The following is a 22434-nucleotide window of genomic DNA, read 5'->3' as shown; positions in this document are numbered from 1 at the left end:
TAAAAATGGAAAAACAGCTACGTACATGCACTTGTTTTACACACTGCATGTAGTATTTTAATCTGACATTTCCAAATAACCATTTATATTTGAAACTTTGTTGTAGAACCATTAAAAAAAAAAAAAAAGTTCTTTACTGAATAAGCTGGCTCCAGAAGGAACTCTCTTGAAAATGGTTATTTACGTAGTACCTATTTTTAAGTTCTTTGGGGAACCATTGATGATGCTGAAAACTTGGAGATAATTTCAAAAGTACAGCCTTGAAATGAGCAACTGCTGAATAAAAAATGTACAACCTCAAGATACCCTCCCTTACCAATTATGTACAATTTAAATTTTAAAAAAAAAAGAAAGAAGAAGAAAAACCAAAAGTGTTTTACCCCTAAGCAGCTGGGGATGAGTCAGTCCTTTCTGGAAAGAGAAAGTTTTAAAGAGGGGCTAACTCAGCAGCCATCATTACTTGTAGTGGAGGTGACATTCACTTCCCAGCCATCAAAACACTGGTGATCTTTTAACGACTTTAAAGCAAATTCAAAAACAAGAGGCAGGAACTAACCCCACAACACAATGCATCCGCACAGCTGGCTGCACAAGTTCTATACAGTCTCTCAAAAAGTTCAAATTCATTTTTAAAAATACATGAGAGTGATTTCCACTTCAAACAAAGCCCTCCCTGAACCTCTAAATCACAGGGTGCTGCAAAATTTGATGGTTTTGCAGATAATTACAATCCAGGCAGTCGGTGAGTGTCTGTTTGAAGTGCAGGTGAAAGAGATGAAGATGCAACTGGAGCTCTACTGACGACGCTGTCAACTGTGAAATCATATTATGTTGTAGTGTGATGTTACATGTGGCCTTTTAGTGGTAGAAATATGACACAGGACTCACAGTGTGGGGTAGATAACTTGTCCTTCAGCTAGAGGACTGACGGTTTAACTTCCTGTGCCAACAGTCTGCACTGTGCAAGGCACTAAATCCGTTTTTGCTTCATGGTTTATGCTTTCTTGCTAAACCCGATCTTTTGGTACATGAAGACTTTTAGTCTTCAGAAAGTGGCATCTTTCGAATCAATTCACAAAACAATTTTATTTAACAAGTCCATGTCAGTCCAAAGTTGTATTTCTCCAATTTAAGACAAGATAATCCTTTATTTATCTCACAGCAGGGAAACTGCAGTGTTACAGCAGCAAAGGGGATTGCACAATAGCAAGAAGCATCGGGAAAAAAGCAAAATGCAATAAACAAGTATAATAAATAAGTAAATAGTCTCAGTGGCTGAGTTTATATGACTGCACCTAGGAAATATTGATATTGCAGAGTTTAGTATTCATTGATACCGCACATGAGAGAACATGTCAGTTTTGGTGTGAGTGGTCTGTTGGGAGCATTGTTGATTGTAAAGTCTGTGGAAAAGTGGAAAACAGAAAGGGAGACGAGTGTAGCTCTAGTCATAAGTCTACGATATTAAAACTACTTGTGCCAAGACCTCTTAGCAAGCTACATTACCCATTCTTAAAATAAATGAAAAGAAGAGGGATGGTTAGGTTAAAAAGCGCTCTGAATGTTGTGCCCGCTCTAATAGCTCTACAGCCTTACCCTCACTAACAGCTTTACATTTGAGATAAGAAAGATTCAGAGATGCACAGAGAGAATATGTGTTTATGTGTGTGTGTAACTGTGTTTAAGTGTGAGGGAGAGAGCGCGAGAGTAAGACACTGGAACATCGCCATTTCAAGAGCAGAGCACAGCAGGGCAGGCGGAACCGAAGGTCCGTTCCACAGGGGGAGTGATTAAGGTGTTGCTCAAGGCCCACAGGGGAGAGAAAGGGCAGAGAGGAGAGCTCATTACCCATAATGTAGAAGAAGACAAACTCTCACCCGGCGCAGCATGGAAGACTCACACTTTCTCACAACAATGTTTAGAAAATCAAGCTCCTTGTGTTTCTGCTGAACTAAGAGCAGTAAATATTTTGTTGATTTATACTGCAGATGGTTCATTGTCAGAAAAAGAGACCCAAAAACACAGTCAACGAAGAAGGCCAGCAAGGGACGGGAGGGGAGGGACAGCAGCTGTCAGCGCATTAAATACCTGTAAATGGACTTGTTCTCAATTACAGCATGTAGTAATAGACTTTTTCCACCATATTAATGAATACATGATGATCGCCTCAGTGTCCTAATTATTCCCTCACGAAGCTCATAATGTAACAAAAGCTGTCAGATCCAGTTCATGTCTGAGTCTTGTCACATTTTGAGGTTGGAACAAGATATTCCTACAGCTTGTTACTTGGCCTGTGATACAGTTCATCGTAAAACTGAGGTCTGTGCCAGTAACAAATATGAATATTCTTTACCCACTTAGCATCCCAACTCATACTGGAGTTTGAGATTCTTGATTTCTTGAGGGTTTTTACTTTTGATGGAGGCGATGTGATTACTTAAATTCTATCTGAACTGGGGAGAAGATCCCAGTAGTGCTGATTGGATTAGTCAGTTAATTGATTAGTCAGTTCACAGAAGATTAAAAATGCCATCAGTTTTGATAACTGATAAATCGGTGATGTAATTTGTCAAACTAAAGCAATTCCAGATTTTCAAGTGTTAATAGTTGCTGCTTTTCTGAGTTTTTTTTATTGTAAAATGAACACGAGTGTCACACAGGGCTAGCTCAGTGGTATTCATCTTCGATGAAATTGAAGGCTCAGCCTTCAATTTCTTCTTATTAGTATTTTTTTTTCTTTCACACACGTACACGCTAAGAGTTACCATATCCTAGTCGCTAATAAAGAATAAAGACTGGAAAAATATTCCCCAGGTTTATCAGCTGCATATCAGCAGTCTGGCTCTCAGCTGACCTACCTGGTTGATGATGTAGATTCCATAGTCAATCCTCTGCCGTCTGAGGATGGGGTGGAGGTAGTGGAGCCAGTACTTCAGGTGGTTTTCTCTGTGACGGAACGGGATGATGATGGCCACCTAAACAACAGAAATACATGGAACATTTATGATAAAACACAGTATACCTCTGTTCTATAAGTTGCAGGACCTAAGAGCTGCAAGGATCAGGCAGTGAATTAATTTGCTGATCTAATAACTGGCAACTATATTGGCAACAAAATAATTGGCCACTATTTTGGCATTCACAAGTATTTTTCATTTTATCTAAGAAGTTACATACATTAACTGATTAACTGATTTATCAAAGATACTGTATCTGAAACTTCTCCATTGATGTGGACAAAGAGAATGAGAGCGTTTCTCTGTCAGAGCGCCAAAAAGTGTTTGTTCGACTAATTATGCTTAAATGGGCTTCGTTTCTTCATGCGGTGAACTGATCTGCACCGGAAAAATCACTGAGATCGTAGAAAATCCACCTGGTTAATGTCACTGTGTGCATAAAGTTGGTTTCATTCATTATGAATGAGGCAGCCCAAGGAAGCAACTCTCAGTGGCATCACAGATCTGATACAGATTCCAGGCTGTTCTGTCTCTCAGTGTTTTGAGCGAGTCTGTAATTGTAAGTTCATGGTGATTTTGTGCTCTGATGAAGACCGGCCTCATACTGACCTTTGTTTCTGTATAGTTAAGCATTGCAATGAGTGCACCTACTTTGGTGTAATCTTCAACGCTGATGAAAGCACCCTGACCTCAGTGAAGTGTCATAGAGGAGAAAGTGAAACACTTAAGTACAGCAACCTTCTTTTAAAGAACCAAATATGACGCCCCATATTGTGTGGAAAGCTAACGTCCACACGGCTATCTTATATAGACACTTTGCCAGATACTGAGAGGAAATATGGAAGTCAATTGCTGCCAGGAAATGGAACAAATAGATGAAAAATTAGATGTGACAGAAAATTACCTAGTCTAAAATTATGCAAGTTAAAATTTTGACTTAGCGTTTCATAATTTCAGCTCTTTTTTGGTTATGCAGGTTGAAACTGGCTTGCAAAAGAATATGTATGATGTGTGATGCAGTTAGAAAGACAGTGACAGACCTTCCATCTAGGCCGACAGTCGGGAGGGGTGTAGCGCCCTCCCTCCGTCACATTGGGGTTTTCTTTCTGCACTCGCTCCATCGTCATCTGGGAGCTGAATTCGATCAACAAACGCCCCACTGAGGAAAGAAGTAACGAGGGAAGAGTTAGAAAGATGAAGAGGATAACAGAGCAAACAGGGGATTAAAAAAGAAGTTGAAGAAAAAAGCAGATGATTGGGAACAAGGGATGTTGGGCGTGAGGGAGAGAGAGAAAGAGTTTTTAGCTTCAAAGCAATACTGTACATGTATCAAAGTAATGTGTGCAGAAATAATGGTTTCAAGGGATATGCTCTGCATAATGCAGCATTTAATAAGATGCACGGGCTCTGGAAAACATATATTCCTGAAAAAAATAAACAAAGACTTTGAAGTCAGTCGGCGTAAACACAACATGAAAGGTAATTATGCTGCTCAGTGATGAAGCCACGCCATATGTTATATCAACTCAAATCTATCAATCACTCCTTTGAGTACCAACGGATCAAATGCTATCTAAACGCGTGTGTGTTTGTGTGCATGAGATTGTGGGTTCAGACTAATTTAAAAGAAGGGCTGGTTTTAAATCGCTGGCCCAGACGATAACTACAGCCCCTGTCGCCCTGGGAGTCAGGATCATTGAAATATAAGAGCAAGCTTTGCTGTTTGGGCTCCAACCAAAGCCCTGCAACCATAACACTTATTTAAACAAACCAGACTTAGTGTGTTAATGCTGTAGAAAAATGCAAAATGCCACTCATTAGTGCATGTTCTTCTGCAATGTCAGTGTCAGACTGAGAACTCATTAGTTAGTTTTCAAAGAAAAAAAAACATACAACATGAAATTTATAATTCAAAACTCATTGAAGTATAGAGGATCATGTCTGTGAAAGTGTACATATATTTTTAAAGCATAACACTGCTGATATTCTATATTTCATGAAAAGTCCAAAACCAGCAAGGAATTGATCTGACTAACAAGTACTGCCTGTGTTTCCAAAGCCTAACACAGCTTAATCCTCATTGTTGTACAGCTCCAAGGTCAAAAACACATCAGTGAGTTATAATGTTCCTTCATTATAATGAACATGGACACTGTGATTTATCTTCAGTAAAAATCTCTCAATCACCATCCTGATGCTGGAAATACTCACAAGGGCATCAAATGTGTATCAATCTGTGACTGAAAACAGTCCCCAAAAATGCACAATTTAATCTTGTTTCAGTAATATTTGCTAAATACTACATCACCCAGCTGTGGTGAGAAATTATTCAGCTTTTTTTTTTTTTTTTTTACATAAAAGAAACTGTATGTTGTATTTCTGGCCTGACTTCAAAGATGTACATCCTCAGAAGAAATGAATGGGCTGAGCACTAAAGGCTCCAGTTTGCACAAAGTTTCTTCTGACATTGTCTAATGGCAAGGTACGCCAAGGCAAGCGTGTCTGTATAGCACCTTTCAACATAAGGACAATACAATGTGCTCGGAAAAAAGATTTAAAGAATGAAGGTAATAAAAAAGGTAAAAGAGTTCAAATGACCAGATACAACTGCAAAATGAAAAGCCTGCCAATACAGAAAGGAGCAAGACATTCATGGTGTTTTCAAGCACGAAAAGCGACTCAAGTAGCTGTGTGAAGAATGAAACAGAGCTTAAAATAGATGTTCAAACCCTGCTGACTTTCTCAGCTCCACACAATATTGCTGACAATAAGAAAAAATGTATAATAACATCTGCCTTAGCCTCAAAGACATTAGATTGTCACAACTACAAGAGCAATGATTCTGTTTCCACTGATCAAAATTGCAAATACTTTACAGGCCTTGTGGTGAATATGAATGCTCAGTATTCACTGCACTGAAGAGCAGAGGGGAGAAAGAAAGATAGAGATGAGGGGCACACAGGTATATGAACTGATAATCCACTTAGTATTGACATTATTTTTGTGTTGAGAGGTCTCCTCCAATCAACAATGCGCAGGCAAGTAGCGTGATCAATGCCAACAAGGTTACATGTTCATAACACACCTCTTTATCATACCACAAGGGCTGAATGAAATAGTCCCAACAGCTATATCCTTGACCACTTCTGCCCATCATCGTCCATCCTCTCCACACTCATATCTCTCTTTCTTCACTCTCCTTCGGGTCTCGCACTAATGAGACAATGAGTGGAACATGGTGTTTTCATTTCGTTTCAGTGAGCTGTTAGTTAGCTCTCAGGCAACAAATGAAAGGCACAAAAAGCAGGAAAAAATATGTTATTTTTACAGCACAGGTTGCGTTGTTTTACGACATTAAAATTTCTGCAATCGATTGGCGCAGGAACCTTTGAGCACCAGGTAGATGATGCAGCGATGTCCTATTAAAGCCACACATTAAATACACATTTCCACCCACCATCTCTGCAAAATTTAAAAACATAAACCCACTTCAGAGACCTGTATGCTTTATTTAGGGCAAGTCTTAAATCTAGCACAATGAAATGAGAGCATTGAGTGCTTTTAGTGCACTGTGTCTCTGAAACAGATAAGGATCCCTATCTGTACTATAATGTTGCTATGTGTTCTCTTGGTAGCAGTGTAGTATGCACTAGGTTTTCTGGAATCACAAAGGCCTGCATTCAGGTTTTAATAGTTAGCTTGCAGGGAAACATCTATCCAAAAAAAATTTATACAGCAGCAGAAGTGCATTAAAATCTAACATGGTAAAATTTCATTTCAAACTGATGAATCATGGCATGGCAGCGTTGTGACACATTCCTCCACAGTGTTTTGACACAGACTGGAGGTACACAGCACTGTTGACCAGGACCGGTCAACCCGGTCATCTGGCCCAATGATTGTTATCAGGTCTTTACACCTGCCCATTTCTCCCACATCCAACATATTAACTATGAGATCTGACTGTTCACTTACTGTTTCTCCCTGTTTCCAGTCTTTGTGTTAGTCTAAGCTTACCACCTCCTGGCTGTAGCTCCAAAGGCTGCTAATCACACAGACATGGGAGTGGTATTGATCTTCTCATCTAACTCTAGGCAACAAGCCAAATAAGCATTTCCCAATATGTCAAAAAGCTAACGCATTCATTTTGTCCTTTCAGTGATGTCCACGTCCACCTCGTCAATAGACTGCTGTTTGGCAGCAGACTCAGAAATCCTCTGTCTCAAGGAATAGAAACTAGGAGCTAGATTTGGTTGATACCAGCTTACATAACCATGTACGGGAAGTGATGCACTTCACTGCTGTTGTTTCATTGGTGGAGAATAACTCATTTTACACATGTTGTTGTTTTGATTAGAAAAGATGCTGACAGGTAGAGGTCAGGTCAGGTCCAAATAGTCCAGTGATGTGAGCAGACACCCAGGACAAGAATAAAACAACACACACACAATAAAAAGTGTCCCAAACCATAGAGACCAAACCAAAATGTGTCCATATAACCACAGAGAGACATTTATACACACACACACACACATACATGTAATATCTCATGCTTATCTATGTGGTGATATCAGAGTTATATATTATAATCACGCTGCTGGATTGTTCTATCTGGGACACCCACTGCACTATGGGGGATACATGACTGCTTTGTCTGCAAATACACTGTACACAGTTGTCCACACACACACATACACACGATACACACACGATACACACACACACACACACACACACACACACACACACACACACACACACACGATATACACACCAAATTTCCCCCCACAATAATGAACCAAATCTCTAAGCTATTAGGTTAGCAGCACATGTACAGACACAATACACTGAGAGCAGACCCGAGGCTGTAAGCACTCTAAACACACACACACACACACACACACACACACACACACACACACACACACAGAGCAAGTCGGCCTATTTGAGGCTGTGATTCAGCCCGGGTCAGACTTGATAACAAGGAAACAGAAATAGGATAAAAATTGGAGCACTCGAGTGTTTTGTTGGTTCTGAGGGTTTTGTGTGACGCGGCATCCATTCACAGATCGTGGGCGCTCTTTGCTTCTGTTTCTCTCTTTTCCTGTCTCATGTTGTTGCCCTTCTCACCACATAACTCATATATCAGAGCTGAAAGACAGCTTCACACCTCTCCTGCCCTCCCTGTCACTATCACTCTCTCCCCTAAGCCAGTGGTTCTGAACATGGGATCCGTGGGTAGAGGTTTTAACGGTTTTAACCTGGCTCCTTGTAACTAAGACTTGACCCAAGACGTAAATAGGGTCATATGGGGTATGAGTGCCAATACGTCTATCAGCTTTGTGTGTCAATCACTTCAGGAGAATTACTTGTTTTGACGAGCGATCGAGAGTGTGAACTGTGAAGGTCTGTAAGATATTTACTGCTTCGTCTGATACTGGTCTATGTAAAACAAAAAGGGCAAACTTTAAAATGATGTCTTTGTTCAGTGATTGCAATCAAATGTATGATTTCTCACCACTATCACATCGCCACGCTCAGTGCACAGTTATATAACCGAATGCCAAATTAACACCAACAAAACATCTTCCTGCACAAGATCTAGGGATCAAATCTGAATAAAAATAAATAACACGTTGTTTAATTTACTTTTTGTCTTTTCTTTTCTTTTCTTTTTTTTGTCCGTCTATGGAATAATAACTTTCTAATTCCATTGAAGTCTAGGTCCAGGCACATAACACCATGACTTGCTGTGTCCTTGCAGAGTCACTGGTCAGGCCATCTGACCACGCAAACTACACGACAGGCTGGTTGTTAATCAGCAGTCCTGTTCTGAGACATTCTGTGCCTTCATGTTACTTAAGTGACAAGTGAAGCAGTGCCAGGGTCAGATTTCAGGGAGAACTTCTGAGCTCATAATTGAGTTTGGTTCTTTAGCCTCAGGATGAGGGCAGAAATGAGAGTCAGAGAAAGTGAATAAATGGAAAGAAAAAAGTAAGAGACTGGCGAGTGAAAGGACGGCGAAAGAGGGAGGGAGAGATTGTTCCTCTTCTCCTGCCTCCCACAGACTTTCAGCTCTCTGAATCTTATTAGCCTGTCTACTCTCTCCTCTTCTCTTTCTCTCTCTTTCAATCATTTACAAGTGCCTCTACCAACTGCAGGCCGTAATTGCTATTCTTCCAGAGATGGGGAGAAAGAGAGAAAAAGAGATGGAGGTAGAAAAATAAGAGAAGAGTGGGGAGAAAAAGAGATGTGATGGCATGAGGGAACAAGAGGGGGAGAAATGAGCGTGACAGACAGGGAGAAATGGAAAGAACGGAAGAACAAAGACTTCATGAGAAGCAACGACTTGTAGAAAACTATTTGAAAACTTCTCCTTCTACAGTATCTTCACATTTTATCTCCTTCTCTTTTTCTCCTTATGTTGTTATTCTTCTCTTCTCTTGTCATGTCTTTCCAAGAGTCCTCAGTGTGAATCTATCCTCTAAAAACCACTAGTAACAACAACTGTGTTAGACTACGAAACCCTTTTTGTGTGTGTCTGTGTGTTTCTGTGTCTGCATGTAAGTGTGTGAGTTTGTGTGAATTTACTGGATCAGAGGATTATTGGAATCTAAGAATCTCCTTGACATGCAAAACATCCAGTCATCTGTTCATGTGGGTGTGTATTTATGCACAACACCCAGTGTGTAACTCTGTGTGCGTGTGTGTGTGCGTGTGTGTGTGCCAGAAAAGAAGAGATGAAGGGTTAACAGTGGTGTATCCACAGCAAGCACAAAAGGTTGCAGAGAATGAGGCGACATCCGCAGACTGATAGCTTTGTTGTTGCAAGCCATGTTACTGGAAAATAAAATCCAGACAACAAAAAGGAAACATGAATTTTAGGAAAAGGATAATGTGAAACTGGTCTGTTCTCAGTTACTGGTCTGCAGCCATCTTTCAAACACCATGTGCCCTGTGTGTTTCCTTGAGAGTACAACAGAGCAAACATTCGAAAATAGTCCCATGTTGATTGAATTTTTAAGCGATAGCGACACAACTTTGACAAAAATGGTTGGATACAATGGAAAATGCACACAGTTTGAAGTTAAAGAGCTTTAACAGGCAAATACAAGGTTTTATCAGAGACACTTGCTTTAATTTTCTAAATGGATGGCGTTAGGTGAAGAGCAGTTGGAGAACTTGGATGGGCATGAAACTCTCCTCAGCTGAATCATTAGTATAAAAGAACAGCGACTACATCTGAAAATATCTGGTTCTTTGATAAAAAGTCAAAGACACAAACTTGTGTATATACATATGAAAGGAGAAAAATCAACTACGACTCCCAAGGTGCATTTCTGTAAGCACCATGCAATCAAAGAGCATGAAATGTTCCACTAATGCTGAGCAGCTAAGCTACAACTTTCACAACTATCAGTTTGTACTTGATAATATATGCAGCAGTTTAAATCAATTCACTTTTGAAATCTGCTCTGATTTCTGCCTTCCTCTCCACAGATATGGAGATTAAGGCTCACGGGTATTGTAGTGTTTACAGCCATTCGCCATACCAAACTTACAAAAAATAAGATGAAATACTTATTCTACAATTGATGGACAAAATATGAGTAACAAATATTGTTATATCACACAAAAGACTGAGGTAATTTGGCGTCAAGAAACGTCAAGGGTGTCACTTCTAGAACCAGGGGCTACTTTTAATCCCTCTTAATAACACAGCCAGTGACAATGGCCTTTAACAGGAAGCAAAAGTACAACAAGCAGCAGCAGTTTATGAGTGAGAGCTTGTCAGATTATTTAGACCAACTCTATGTCTTGTTTGAATGGGACTGGTGAAGACTAGACTGACACTGATCAGCTGACTTGTTGATAACTTTAGTGCTCTGCAAGAAATGCTTCATACAGTCTTTTAATCGCAGTCATGGACGGATTAATGCTCATGCCTACTGGGTCCAGGGGCCCCTCACACCCTGGGCATGGACCTCTGTTTGAAGCTACTTCAAAGTTAACATTTCTTGTTGGAAAGTCAATCAAATGACTACAAAGAGACCAGAAATATATGAAAAGGGGCTAAAAAGGAGATGTAAAATGACCACAAAGAGATGCAAAATAACTACAAAGAGACACAAAACAACTACAAAGAGATGCAACACAACTACAAAGAGATGTAAGACAACTACAAAGAGGCACAAAACAACAAAGACTCAAAACAACTTCAAAGAGACACAAAACAACAAAGACTCAAAACAACTTCAAAGAGACACAAAACAACAACAAAGACTCAAAACAACTACAGAGAGAAACCACAAAGAGATGTAGAACACAAAAGACAAAAAAACAGTTGTTACTCTTTTGTGTTATTTTGTGTCTCCTTCAGTGTGGATGTCTTGCTCCAGTAAAAGGGGAGCGAGGGGGGGGGGGGGTACTTCTCTATGTCTGTGCCCAGGGGCCCATTGTTTCATTAAAAAAATATTTTTTTTATTTTCTGGCATAATGTACGACAAACAATGCATGCGTACACAAACAAGCCTTAACAAGAAATTGCATTAATGAGTGTGAATTTTAAGCAGCCTCATGAAAAGTAATTATAGTGTGAAAAGCTTCAGATATTCTGGAAAAAGTCTTTGATAGTGCTGTTTCTCGCATCAAGTAACAGTAGTTTTATCAGCATTTGTTGAAGTACTACCAATGGTCTATTCAATACCAGTGTTGTGGATCATTACCCAAACAAGCAAGGCAAAAAGCACTTAATGGCTCCAATCCATGTGCACAGTATGTTCACTGATGTGTTTTTGTTCTGAGACAGAAGAGACTGGAAGTAGGGGGCATGAAACAGATGGAGAATGCATGTAACACAACAATGTATCCTGGCACAGGAAACCAGAGCAAGAGAGGTGGACAAAGACAACATCAGAGAGAATAAAGCAAAGAGCATTAAAGAAAGGAAGGAGAGTGAGTTATAGATTGGAGATATAGACAGACGGCAGCGGGAGAGTAAATACAAACAAAAACACAAAAAGAGAGAATGAAAAAGCTGAAGACACACAGGAAGGTAACAATGGAAACACAAAGTGAAGGGGGCTGTGACAGCTAGTGTGAGGTTGTGAGCCAAATTCCATGGCAACATAACACCACTGAAATGAAAGTAGCGGTTTCACTACACTGCAGGGTTGTCACTGTTTTCGAATTTTCTTTGTATTATAGGCTGTGATCCATGTAAATATCCACAGAAGTTATGTTGAGGTTACAGATAGCACATAAACCAGTGCAGAGCAAATGATAAAGGCTCAATTACTGCACGAATTTAACACGTTCTCATCAGCCCTTAATTTACTGTGTCATCAAACTACTTATTAGTTTTAAGTATTAGACTTCTTTAACTGCACATAGAATGCAATTTAATACCTGTATCACAGTCACACGGGCCAAAGTGCAAAAGTATGATGGAAAACCTGCAGGGACAATAAGACGCAATATGATTTATTATTAAATTCAGCTTTTTCTGTTCTTTAGCTGTGTATAACTACAAATCTGATGGTGCTGACTGAAACTCCACAGATAAGGACTAAACAGCCTTTTACACACACATCCACTGTCAAAATAATCCCACTTTTGGTTTGCAAGTGTGCAACTTTGCCCAATAGCCAACAATCACATACAAAAACATTTTACAACTTACATTACTGCCTACAGCAGGCAAAGAGAAAATATTTGTATATGACTTCTCTAAATTTAATTTGGACTTTTTAATATTTTCTGAGGCCTTACGTTGTGGAAACTGGACTCAAGAGCTTTTAAAACTTAAAAGTGCATGTGCATTGAGAAAAGTGCAGCAGTCTATGTGTTAGGACAACATTCTATTTTTCAGTCTATTCAGGCTATTAGCAATAGCTAATGCAGTTCCAAAGCCAGGCTTTGATTAGAGCTGCAATGATTAGTCCATTAATTGATGACCTGATTGACAGAAAATTACTTAGTAGGAATTTTATGACCAAATCATCACATTAATTCTTTTGTTAAATATTTGCTGTTTCCACCTTTTCAAATGCAAGAGTTTTATGTTTTCTCTGTCACACGCAGCATCCAAAACCTAATTTCTTTGGAATTTGGACTGTTGGTCAGACAATGCAAGACGAATGATCAAGCTTTTTGCAAACTTAATATAAATGCTGTACACCATAAAAATTATTAGTATAAATAGTACATAGAGTATGTTTTTAGTATGGAGTATGAAGAAATATGATTATGTGCGGCAACACTGGGTGTATCTGAAAGATTTTTGTTCCATAAATACAGGCAGCTTTTATGATTTACCTTATAGCAACAATAAAAATAATGGGGGTTTCCATAACCTGTCACAAACTGAGCAGAAATCCTCCTCAATCAAAGGAAAAGAAGAAAATCCTGTATTGTTTTTAATCACACAGACTGTTATTCAGTTGCCTCTTAAAAAAACAAACAGACAATTATGTGGACGTAATCCTTGATTATCATCATCCTATTAATCTGGAATTAACCTATTCCAAGTAATCTAGGGACAGCAGCCACAGTGAAGCTGAGTTTTGTACTGGCTCTACCAACCATACAAAGTTGTGTGTTTTTGTGTGCATTTCCCTAGATGCTGTTTTTGGCATGATTTGGACTGTTCTCCCCATTACATGATATCAAATCTGCATGACTGGCAGATGAAAGGACACTAGCATGCCAGGATGTGTCTGTGTGCGCATGTCAGTGTGTGTGCAAGCGTGTGTGTGTGTGTGTGCGCGTGTGTTTGGCAGTACAGCTACAGGTCTCACTGCCACTGTCCAGCTGGCATACTGATGTAGTAGCTGGCACATATGCTGATGCAGACACACACACACATACATACACACATGCTACAAACACTATTCTCAGAAGAATCAGTATCCTGAAATAACCGTAGCCAAGCGCATGAAGACTCCAAGGTCATGATGCTGTCAGAGCACGCCGCGGCTTGTTGTGGTCAGACATGAAATGGTGCAGAAAGCTGGTTTCACGCTGCCAGAAGATTACAACTTTTCATGCTACCAGGACACTTCAGCCAAGAATAACACTGCAAAAATAAAGTCATCGTTGCTCCAGTACTGAGTTAAAGTCCCATTCGAAGAGTAAACAAAGTCAATAAGCTTGAGCGAAATTAAAATATAATAGATCATTGTTTTGTAAATCTGCAAGCCAGTCCAACAGAAAGAAAGAAAGAACTTTGATGCTTAGAAAGGCTAATGCTAGGATAATATAAGACAATGTCAATGTTAGCTGCTTTGTTGCCATAAAGGCAACTATTAAGCTTAGTTTTAGTTTGTTGCTCATAGAAGCTGTTTGTGGTGAAAAACCACTGCAACAATAGTATGAATGCACAAGAAATCCTTTGACATTCAACACTCTCAAGTTCCAAGACGAAAATACACCTTCAACCCATATTCACTGCACATCTGTAGGAGAATGGCTACAGAAAAAATGGTCCACTCATGTTCAATACACACAAGCTCTTTTCAGTCACACAAACAGTGATTTAATCTTATAAAACCTCAGGATCAGGATTCGAAATCCTAACAAGACTTACACGTGGCTGCTTGAATGTCAATCTGGACGACTGGATGAATTTAATATACTGCAAACATGAATTCACCGGCGAGTGTATCATCTTTGCCTGACCCACAAGGATATTATTCAGCAGTGGTTCAAATGCAGAAAGAAAAATACTCTTTCAGAGAGCAGTTCATGTCGAGCACAGGCTCCTAGCTGAACGGAATCTGACATTTGACATTTCTGAAGGCTGTACTTTGACACATCTTGCATGCATGTGTGTATTTGCATGTGTCTGCAAACACATAGACACTTATGCACAGACGCACATAAATCCATCTGAGTGTATCAGTGTCCCTCTGTTCGCGTCTGTCTTGATCTTCCTCTGCTTTAATCTCCTTTCCTCCTTTTCTCCCTGGAATTTCTTTCTTCTGTTCGTCACCATTAAAGGCCATCTACATGCGTCCAACTGCGCGCACACATGGACATAAAACACACACCCTGGTGAACCTGACGTCTTGGAAAAAAGCTTGCTCAGAAATTAATTCAAAGCAGTTTTTCCAGCGTGCAAAGAAGGCGGCAGACAGACACAGTGGGAAAAAACACAAAAACTAATTTTTTTGAATCGTAAGTGTCAAAAGAGTGAGAGGATTGAATTCATATGAGGATGAGGCTTCGGTAATTTCCAGCAGCTACTGAGAAAGTCTAAGATCTGGAAACAGAGAAGAGCTTTTGGTCAGAGGATTTCAAGTTTTTAATGGTGAGGGCAGGAGTTCAGAAATGCGAGGAGCACATTTAGTGATTTGTGGACAGGAAACAAAAAATTAAAGAGCCCACAGGGTGCCAGTGGAGGCAAGCAAGAACCAGACTAATATGGTTTCTCATTTTGATCTTATTAAAAGCCTTGCAACAGCTTTCTGAACAAGCTGGAGACAAGACAGAGCAGGATGAGTGATACAAAAACACAAGGAGCTACAGCAATCAAGGAGAAAGGCATGGATGACTGTCTCAGCTGTACTGTACTTTGAAAGAACATGAATTGTGGAAGAAATTAAAAAGTTTGTCTCGAAAACCGATTAGATCCTCATTAAAAATGCAGCTAAATTGAGAGTAATCCTCCATTAAATTGTCACTGAAACACAAAAAAAGTCTCCTTAATTCTTTTTCACTGTAGCAAATAGCTTAATTTGACCTCTAACAGTGTTTGCACTGTGGCTCATTGTTTAATGATTTTATAGTCTATTGTAATTACATTGGGTGTAAAAATGACTTAATGACTGTGAGGATAAAGTGCAGGCTATATGTTTCAATTTGAGCGCCTTGCAGCTACAATATATGAGCAGAACAACTACTGTGTTTTCTTTTTTTGTTTTTTTTTTTTAACTCTGCACCATATGGCTTCTTCCCTTTCTTTTTCTTACTTTGCTCAATTAGCGAAACAAGCAAAGAAAAACTACAACTGAAGTCATCCATGCCTGTCTTGAAACTCGTAGCAACTGTAGCAACAGCAGCACAATGAATCAAAAGCAGCCTGATAAGTCAGACCCTCGTTTACTCCACTGTGCATCAGCATAATTAGGAGTCACACAGAGTCACGGATGAATCCTCACAGAAAATAGCAAAAATGGAAAAAATAGTTTCTGAAAACATATGATTTAAAATGTGCTGTGCAAGTTTCACATTATTATTGTTATTACTATTATTACATGGTTAGTAGTAGAAACTGAAGCTTAAAAGCGTTAAAGTAGCAACTGAGAATCAGTTTCTATAACACTGCAAGTGTAATTTGATGTCAGCTGATTTCAGTGTTTTGGTACAAACTGTGTCAGGGTCTTGTCACGCCAGGTCCATTATTTCTGCACAAGAAAAGTAGTTTTAAAAAATCACATACGCAGTATGATGTCTTAAGGAATCAGGAACTGTCAAGGTGCCTTTTTTATTTGGACCCTCTTGAATTTCTCTATTGTTCATGCTCGTGTTCTCTTCTAAACGCTCAGGTTGCCAGGGGAACATATTAATGTATCTTGTGATGATGACAGCATTTCCTACACCACAGTAAAGGCTCCGTGGTTATGGAAAAACTGGTTTAAAGGTGTAGAACAGGCACTAGTGGTTTAGCAACAGCCCCAGTGGGAAAAAAAACCCTGAGAAGAAGAAATAAGAAATTAATGCCATGTCTCCCTCTCTTTCCAAATGCTGGTTTTGTGCTAGTAACCTACAAAAAGCTAAAGTGTCTATAGAGCAATGTGTATTGTAGGCCAACAAGTTGTCTACACTGACGTTTCTTGCAGGTGAGACACAGAGGAAGACACAGAGGTCCTGTTCAGACCTGGCATTAAAACATGTCTTGGGTGATCCGACTGCAAGTGGACAGTATGTCTAAGTATGCGTCTCCACACGCGTCTCGAGTGACCACTTGTGATCGGATCTCACTCCCTAGAAAAGACCAAATACGTTGTTGTTGTTTTTAACCGGCGAGTAGCAGCAGTGCACCTGGTCTTTTCCAAACCAAACCGAACAAAATCTCTATGGGCTTTTCAAAATTTTCAGAAGTTGTAGACAGAGTCAGCTTATACGATTTGAGAACACGAATGAGTACGTGCTTCCTCTTACGCAGACCATGTCAGTTGAACAGGGGGTCCTTCAGCGTGATCCAGGACAAGGTCAAGTACACACTGCCAAAAGAATGTGGCCATATGTGACCCAGACCTCTTCAGAATGTGCTCTGAGCGTTCAGATCTCAATGAGTCCCCGATGCATTCACACCTGTACTTGGAGCTGTCCACTTGTGATTGGATCACCTGAGACGCATGTTAATGCCAGGTGTGAAAGGGGCCAGAGAGAGATCTACAGGCTGAAAACACCCTCAGGTACGGAGGAAAAGGCAAACTGTTCGAGAGACAGAGACAGAGCGAAACAGAGGAGGTAATGCTTTCAATCTCTCCAGCTGGTGGTGTTTGCGCAGCCAGAAGCCTTGACAGGCTGGTACAGACTTTCCCCACACCTGGGGTCTCTCTTGCTCTTCTCTCTCCTTTTATAAACCTGACTTCTAAGATAAAACATAGTCTGAAGTCCAGAAAAAAAATACAAAAAATACATTTCTCTTATTCAGTAAGCTCAGCTGCAGCATACCTGCATACTTTAATAATTTATGCTTTGAGCAGCAGCTTAAATCAGCACTCAGCAGCTGCTGTTAAAAGCTGTTTGCATTCAGCCTGACAGCACATTTGCAGTCTTTGTTTGTTGCAGTGGCTCTGCATTCATATTCAAATGTTACTGTAAAATCTTCTGCTGTGTGGTTGAAATGTAAATAAAGAAAAAAGGAAATAAAGTGAATATATTTCTAAAACCTTTTCTCCTCCAAAACATTTTTGGAATTCTGGAAATCACAATCTTCATGGCTTTAGCAGCTGCCTCTGTGTCCTGCAAATGAACAATGAAAAATGAGTCTAACCAGAATCTAATAACCAATACAGTGTATACACACACATAAACACACCAAGGAGGAGAGAAGGTGGACTTTAGAGTTTTGTTTACTCTGGTACAGAGAGATATGATGGTCACAGAACAATAATACATAAGTACCAACATTAACAGCCAAAAATGAATGATTTACATCACAGGGGCTTGTTTTTTTTTTTTTTTTTGGTCCCCAAAAGGAGGTTGAGTCCCCATAGCGTGACTGTGTAAACAGACTTATGTCCCCACAACATGAGTAATACAAGTACACACACACCAACCGTGATATGTGTGTGGGTGAGTGTGTGCGTGTGTGTGTGTGTTTGGGTGTACACGTCTGCAGCTGACAATGATATCTATCTGTAGGAATGAGAACAGACAGCGAGCTGTGATTCCTTTCAGTTTTGGCAAAACACACACCTTAGCCAATTGAATCACAAATACACACACACACACTCACACACACACACATACAAACACAGCGAATCGCTCAATAACAATAAATCACAGCCTTCATAACAAATCAGCTCTTTTCACCTCTCGTTCTTGTATGTTGTGCCCCAAACAACAGCAATCACTGCTTCAAGAACAAAATACAGTAATGAAAACATGGCAGCGTGATCTAAAAGGACTGCACTGTACATTGTTTCTCAAGCAACATAAGAGAAAAATACTGCAATAAAGAGATAATGAATGTACAAGAAGGTATAAATGCAAATGAAGGCAGGAGAGTGTTTTATGTTCACCAAGAGACAAGTATAATTGTGCACCAACATTTGGAGTATCACAAAATTTAAAATGCGAAAGCCACATTTCATTAATTTCACAAAATTATTCACAGCTCCGAAGTGAATAAATTGTCTTCCTCAATTAATGGAAAATATAAAGTCTTTCAAGAACTAATTATTTAGCCATTATGATACCGAGTGACTGATTATTAGTAGGCAAACTGTTGTACTGTGTCAACTAATATTGGCCACATTTCATGCTATTTTTATATCTCAAGATAAACCCTATGACTGCCAGCCAGTTCCTTTGAAAATTAAAACTAATGGAACATTTTTGAGTGTTAGATTCCTGCAATGATTTTGGACAAAAATTTATGTAATTTTCACCAGATATTCTTGGTCCTCAGTGGATGAATCCTACTGACTTTTGGTGATTCCCTGACTTTCCCCCTAGTGCCACCATGAGACTGACCTCAACTGTAGATCTAAAAAAAAAAAAAAAAAGTATAATACTTGGATGTAAACCCATCTACGGACAGGCAGAAAGTCTCTCAGAAGCACATTCACAAAATCACCCACTGGCCACACACACACACACACACACACACACACACACACACACAACACACACACACACACACACACACACACACACACACACACACACAATGTTCAGGCTTTGGCTGTGGCTCAAATGGGCGCCGATTTAACTGATGTAACCGCAGTTTTGCTTTTCTGCTGGGCTGAAACCCCTGGCAACCCAACTCTATCTGTCTCCAAAGACACAGTGACAGATCTGATTTCAACAGTGTGCTCTGAAAGACCTGAAAGAAGAGAGGGATGAGGAGAAGGCTGCAGGGAGGAGGAGGAATAGGTGAAAGGAGGAGAAACAGAGAGCTGCAGAAAGTGGGAGAGAATAATGAACTGGGGGAAAGATATCAAGTGAATGAGAGGGACAAAGTAAAGTACAGGGGGGCAGAGAGAAAGAGAGAGAGAGAGAGAGAAAAATGAATGGACAGGAAAAAGGGAGGATGGGGAGAAAGTGATAGAGGGAGACAGAGAATGCATGGAGGAGGAGAGAGGAAGGACAGAGGAAGGACAGAAGGCTTCTTTTGTTTCCTCTTCATCAGCAGCTGTCCTTTCCTCCCTGTTCAACATGCTCTTTCATCTCCAGCCATGCAGAGATAAAGAGAGAGGGAAACAGAGGAGAGAGGAGAGGAGAGGAGAGGAGGACCATGCTCTCATCATCAGCATCTCTCAAAGTAATTTGATCTTTCTCCTTTCTCTCTGCCGCCTTTATTCTCTCTTTCCTGTGGAAACCTGGGCATGTTTTGCTACAGCTACCATGATGGTAAGATGTAACTAATCTAATAAACCCATCAAACATACTCAACATGTAAGTAAAGCACATGTACCCAGTCTTCCTGTATTCTTTGTATTCGCACATGCTATGTTGGAACATTTGGTGGTTAGAAAATGCACATGCAGACACAGGATGGATGGAGAAGCAGCACTAGCCGGTTGGTGATAACACACCCAAAACAGATTTGGGAGGGGCCACCACCGAGCTGGAGCCACCAAAGGCCCTATTTAGAAGAGCTACTTGACACAACTGTGTCTAAAATGATTCATGGAGATTCTGATTCCGTCTTTGTGTCCCTTTGTGATGCAGGCTTTTAAAAATTCATCATCGAATTTGAAGGAACATACTGAGTAGGTGAAGTAGTAGTTGCTTGATGCTTTCTAACGAAAGCATGTTTAATTCATTTAGGTTTGTAAAGTCTTTATGTTTTTTTCTCCAGCTTTTTTAGTAACTATTGAAACTTAGACTCCCAGTATCAAGTAAACATGATAATGCTATTAGAATGTAGCATTAATTGGCCAGTAAAGGCGATAGATTAGCTTGCCATGCAGACGCTTGCTAACATTATGTAGTCACGGTCATGGACATACAGTATATTCATTGGCCTTTGTTGTATGCAGACAATGCCAGATATTCATGTCCACAAATCACTAAACCTGTGGGGTCTTAATTAGCTCTTCTGCGCTGACTTTGTGATTCAGGCTGATAAATGGGGTTTATTTCTGCATAAGGAATCCTGCCCCTCGTGGCTTTCAGCAATGTACAAAAATAAAATGACCAAAACTGTACCAAGCAAGAAATCACTGAGAATCTACACATATGTAAAAGTGAGAAGGAAGGCAGGGCAAAGAGAAGAGATGAGAGAAAGTGAGAAATAGTTAAGAGAGGAGAGGAGAGGAGGGCGATCCAACTACCAGCACATCTTGGGGTAAACTGATCTTTCTGCACCCTATGCTGCGAGCTACAGTTGCTCCTCTCATCGACTACAAAAGCCTGCAGGTCTCGGGCTTCTCTTGTTTGCACAAAAACTGCATTCTGATACACAGCGTGAGGGTTTGTTTATCTGGGACTTTACTCCTCTTGTTTCTTCTTTTCTCCTCTCATGATTTTGATGAATTATTAATATTGTTTCTTGTACTTTCTTCTATGTAATACTTTTTTTTTTTTCTCAGGAAATGCGTACAGCAGTTTGAGGCAATATAATGCAGTATTTGCTGCTGAAAACACTGCTGCAAAATTTCACGTGAAACTTTCAGATTAAACTCAGGCCTGATTTCTGAGAGAGTCATTAATCTATGGACGACCAACAACACACCACTGACTGAAGAATATCAAAACTAAAAACAGAAGCAAGTGTAATTCTGAAAGGATTATATTTTTTGTGTTGAAGCATTTTATGTTCATTATGCTGGCTCAGGAGTGATCAGCTGAAGTTTGAAAGAAAAAAAAAATCTATTGTATGAAATATGTCAGGCAGCTACATCAACGCAATTTGAGTAAGAAGGAAAATTTGAATGTGATGCATTGCCAGACCTTTGCTGATGCAGGTGTTTTGGGGCTGATATTCAAATGCCAGCAAGCCAGCCACAACCTGCTGCTGCTGGAATACATCATGCTACAAAATCTTGTAGAGACAGATTTTTGAAACAGTGTGGTTTTGCGCCACTGACGGTTAAAGCAGAATACTTCAAAAACACATTGAGATCTTGATTGTTGCAAGACAATTGATTTGGACACAGATACGAAATTTATGTGGCTGCTGGAAAAGCACAACAAAAACACCACAGAGGATTTCATCACTTCAGAAACAATCAGCAGTGAAACATCTGCATATGGGTTGGAAATGTAACCACAGATGCGAAAACAAACTACAAAACCAGAGCTGGAGGTTTGAGGAAAACAGATGCCAGACATGTGCAGGGCTTGGTAAAGGGGCATCACTCTTTGTCTGCTAAGCCATGCAAACAGGGAACACAGACTGTTTATGTCAGCACAAGCACCACATTAGCATAGCTCGAGCTCTGTGACACTTGATAAGCTATGTGGCAGACGCTGGCTGCATCACAAATGATGGATGGATGAATGGATGGATGAAAAATGAGACTGACAGGCATGGAAATAAAGGCAAAAGGTGATTAGAAAGGAAAAGAAAATGTAGGAACACAGAAAAAGAGACAGACTGAAAACAAAATGAACACAGCGACAGAAACTGTCAGCTGAGAACAATACATGAAAACTTCTAAATCACCAACTATGTCTGTGGTCCCCAAGTTTTTCTTTTAAAAACTCATTTTACAAAACAGAACTAGTGACCCAAGTATGTCTGGGTTGTGAGCAGTTCAAAGAAAGATTTCATAATTTTATATGAATAACTGAA

General features: G+C 39.9%; 1 protein-coding gene across 1 annotated transcript in view; it reads right to left on the bottom strand.

The window, feature by feature from the left end:
* The window catches only part of b4galt2 (UDP-Gal:betaGlcNAc beta 1,4- galactosyltransferase, polypeptide 2), a 123488-nt gene that overhangs the window by 69015 nt on the left and 32039 nt on the right, over positions 1–22434 (bottom strand). Inside the window, exons 2-3 of the mRNA XM_041055354.1 lie at positions 3998–4116; positions 2859–2975 (exon numbers count right to left, since the gene is read on the bottom strand). Of these exons, the coding sequence (XP_040911288.1) occupies positions 2859–2975; positions 3998–4116 (236 nt within the window). The remainder of the gene's footprint in view (positions 1–2858; positions 2976–3997; positions 4117–22434) is intronic.

Source organism: Toxotes jaculatrix, chromosome 14, assembly GCF_017976425.1.
Source record: "Toxotes jaculatrix isolate fToxJac2 chromosome 14, fToxJac2.pri, whole genome shotgun sequence".
Classification (NCBI taxonomy): Eukaryota; Metazoa; Chordata; class Actinopteri; family Toxotidae; genus Toxotes; species Toxotes jaculatrix.
Note: the sequence above shows the minus strand (reverse complement) of the source record. Positions and strands in the feature narration are given on the sequence as shown.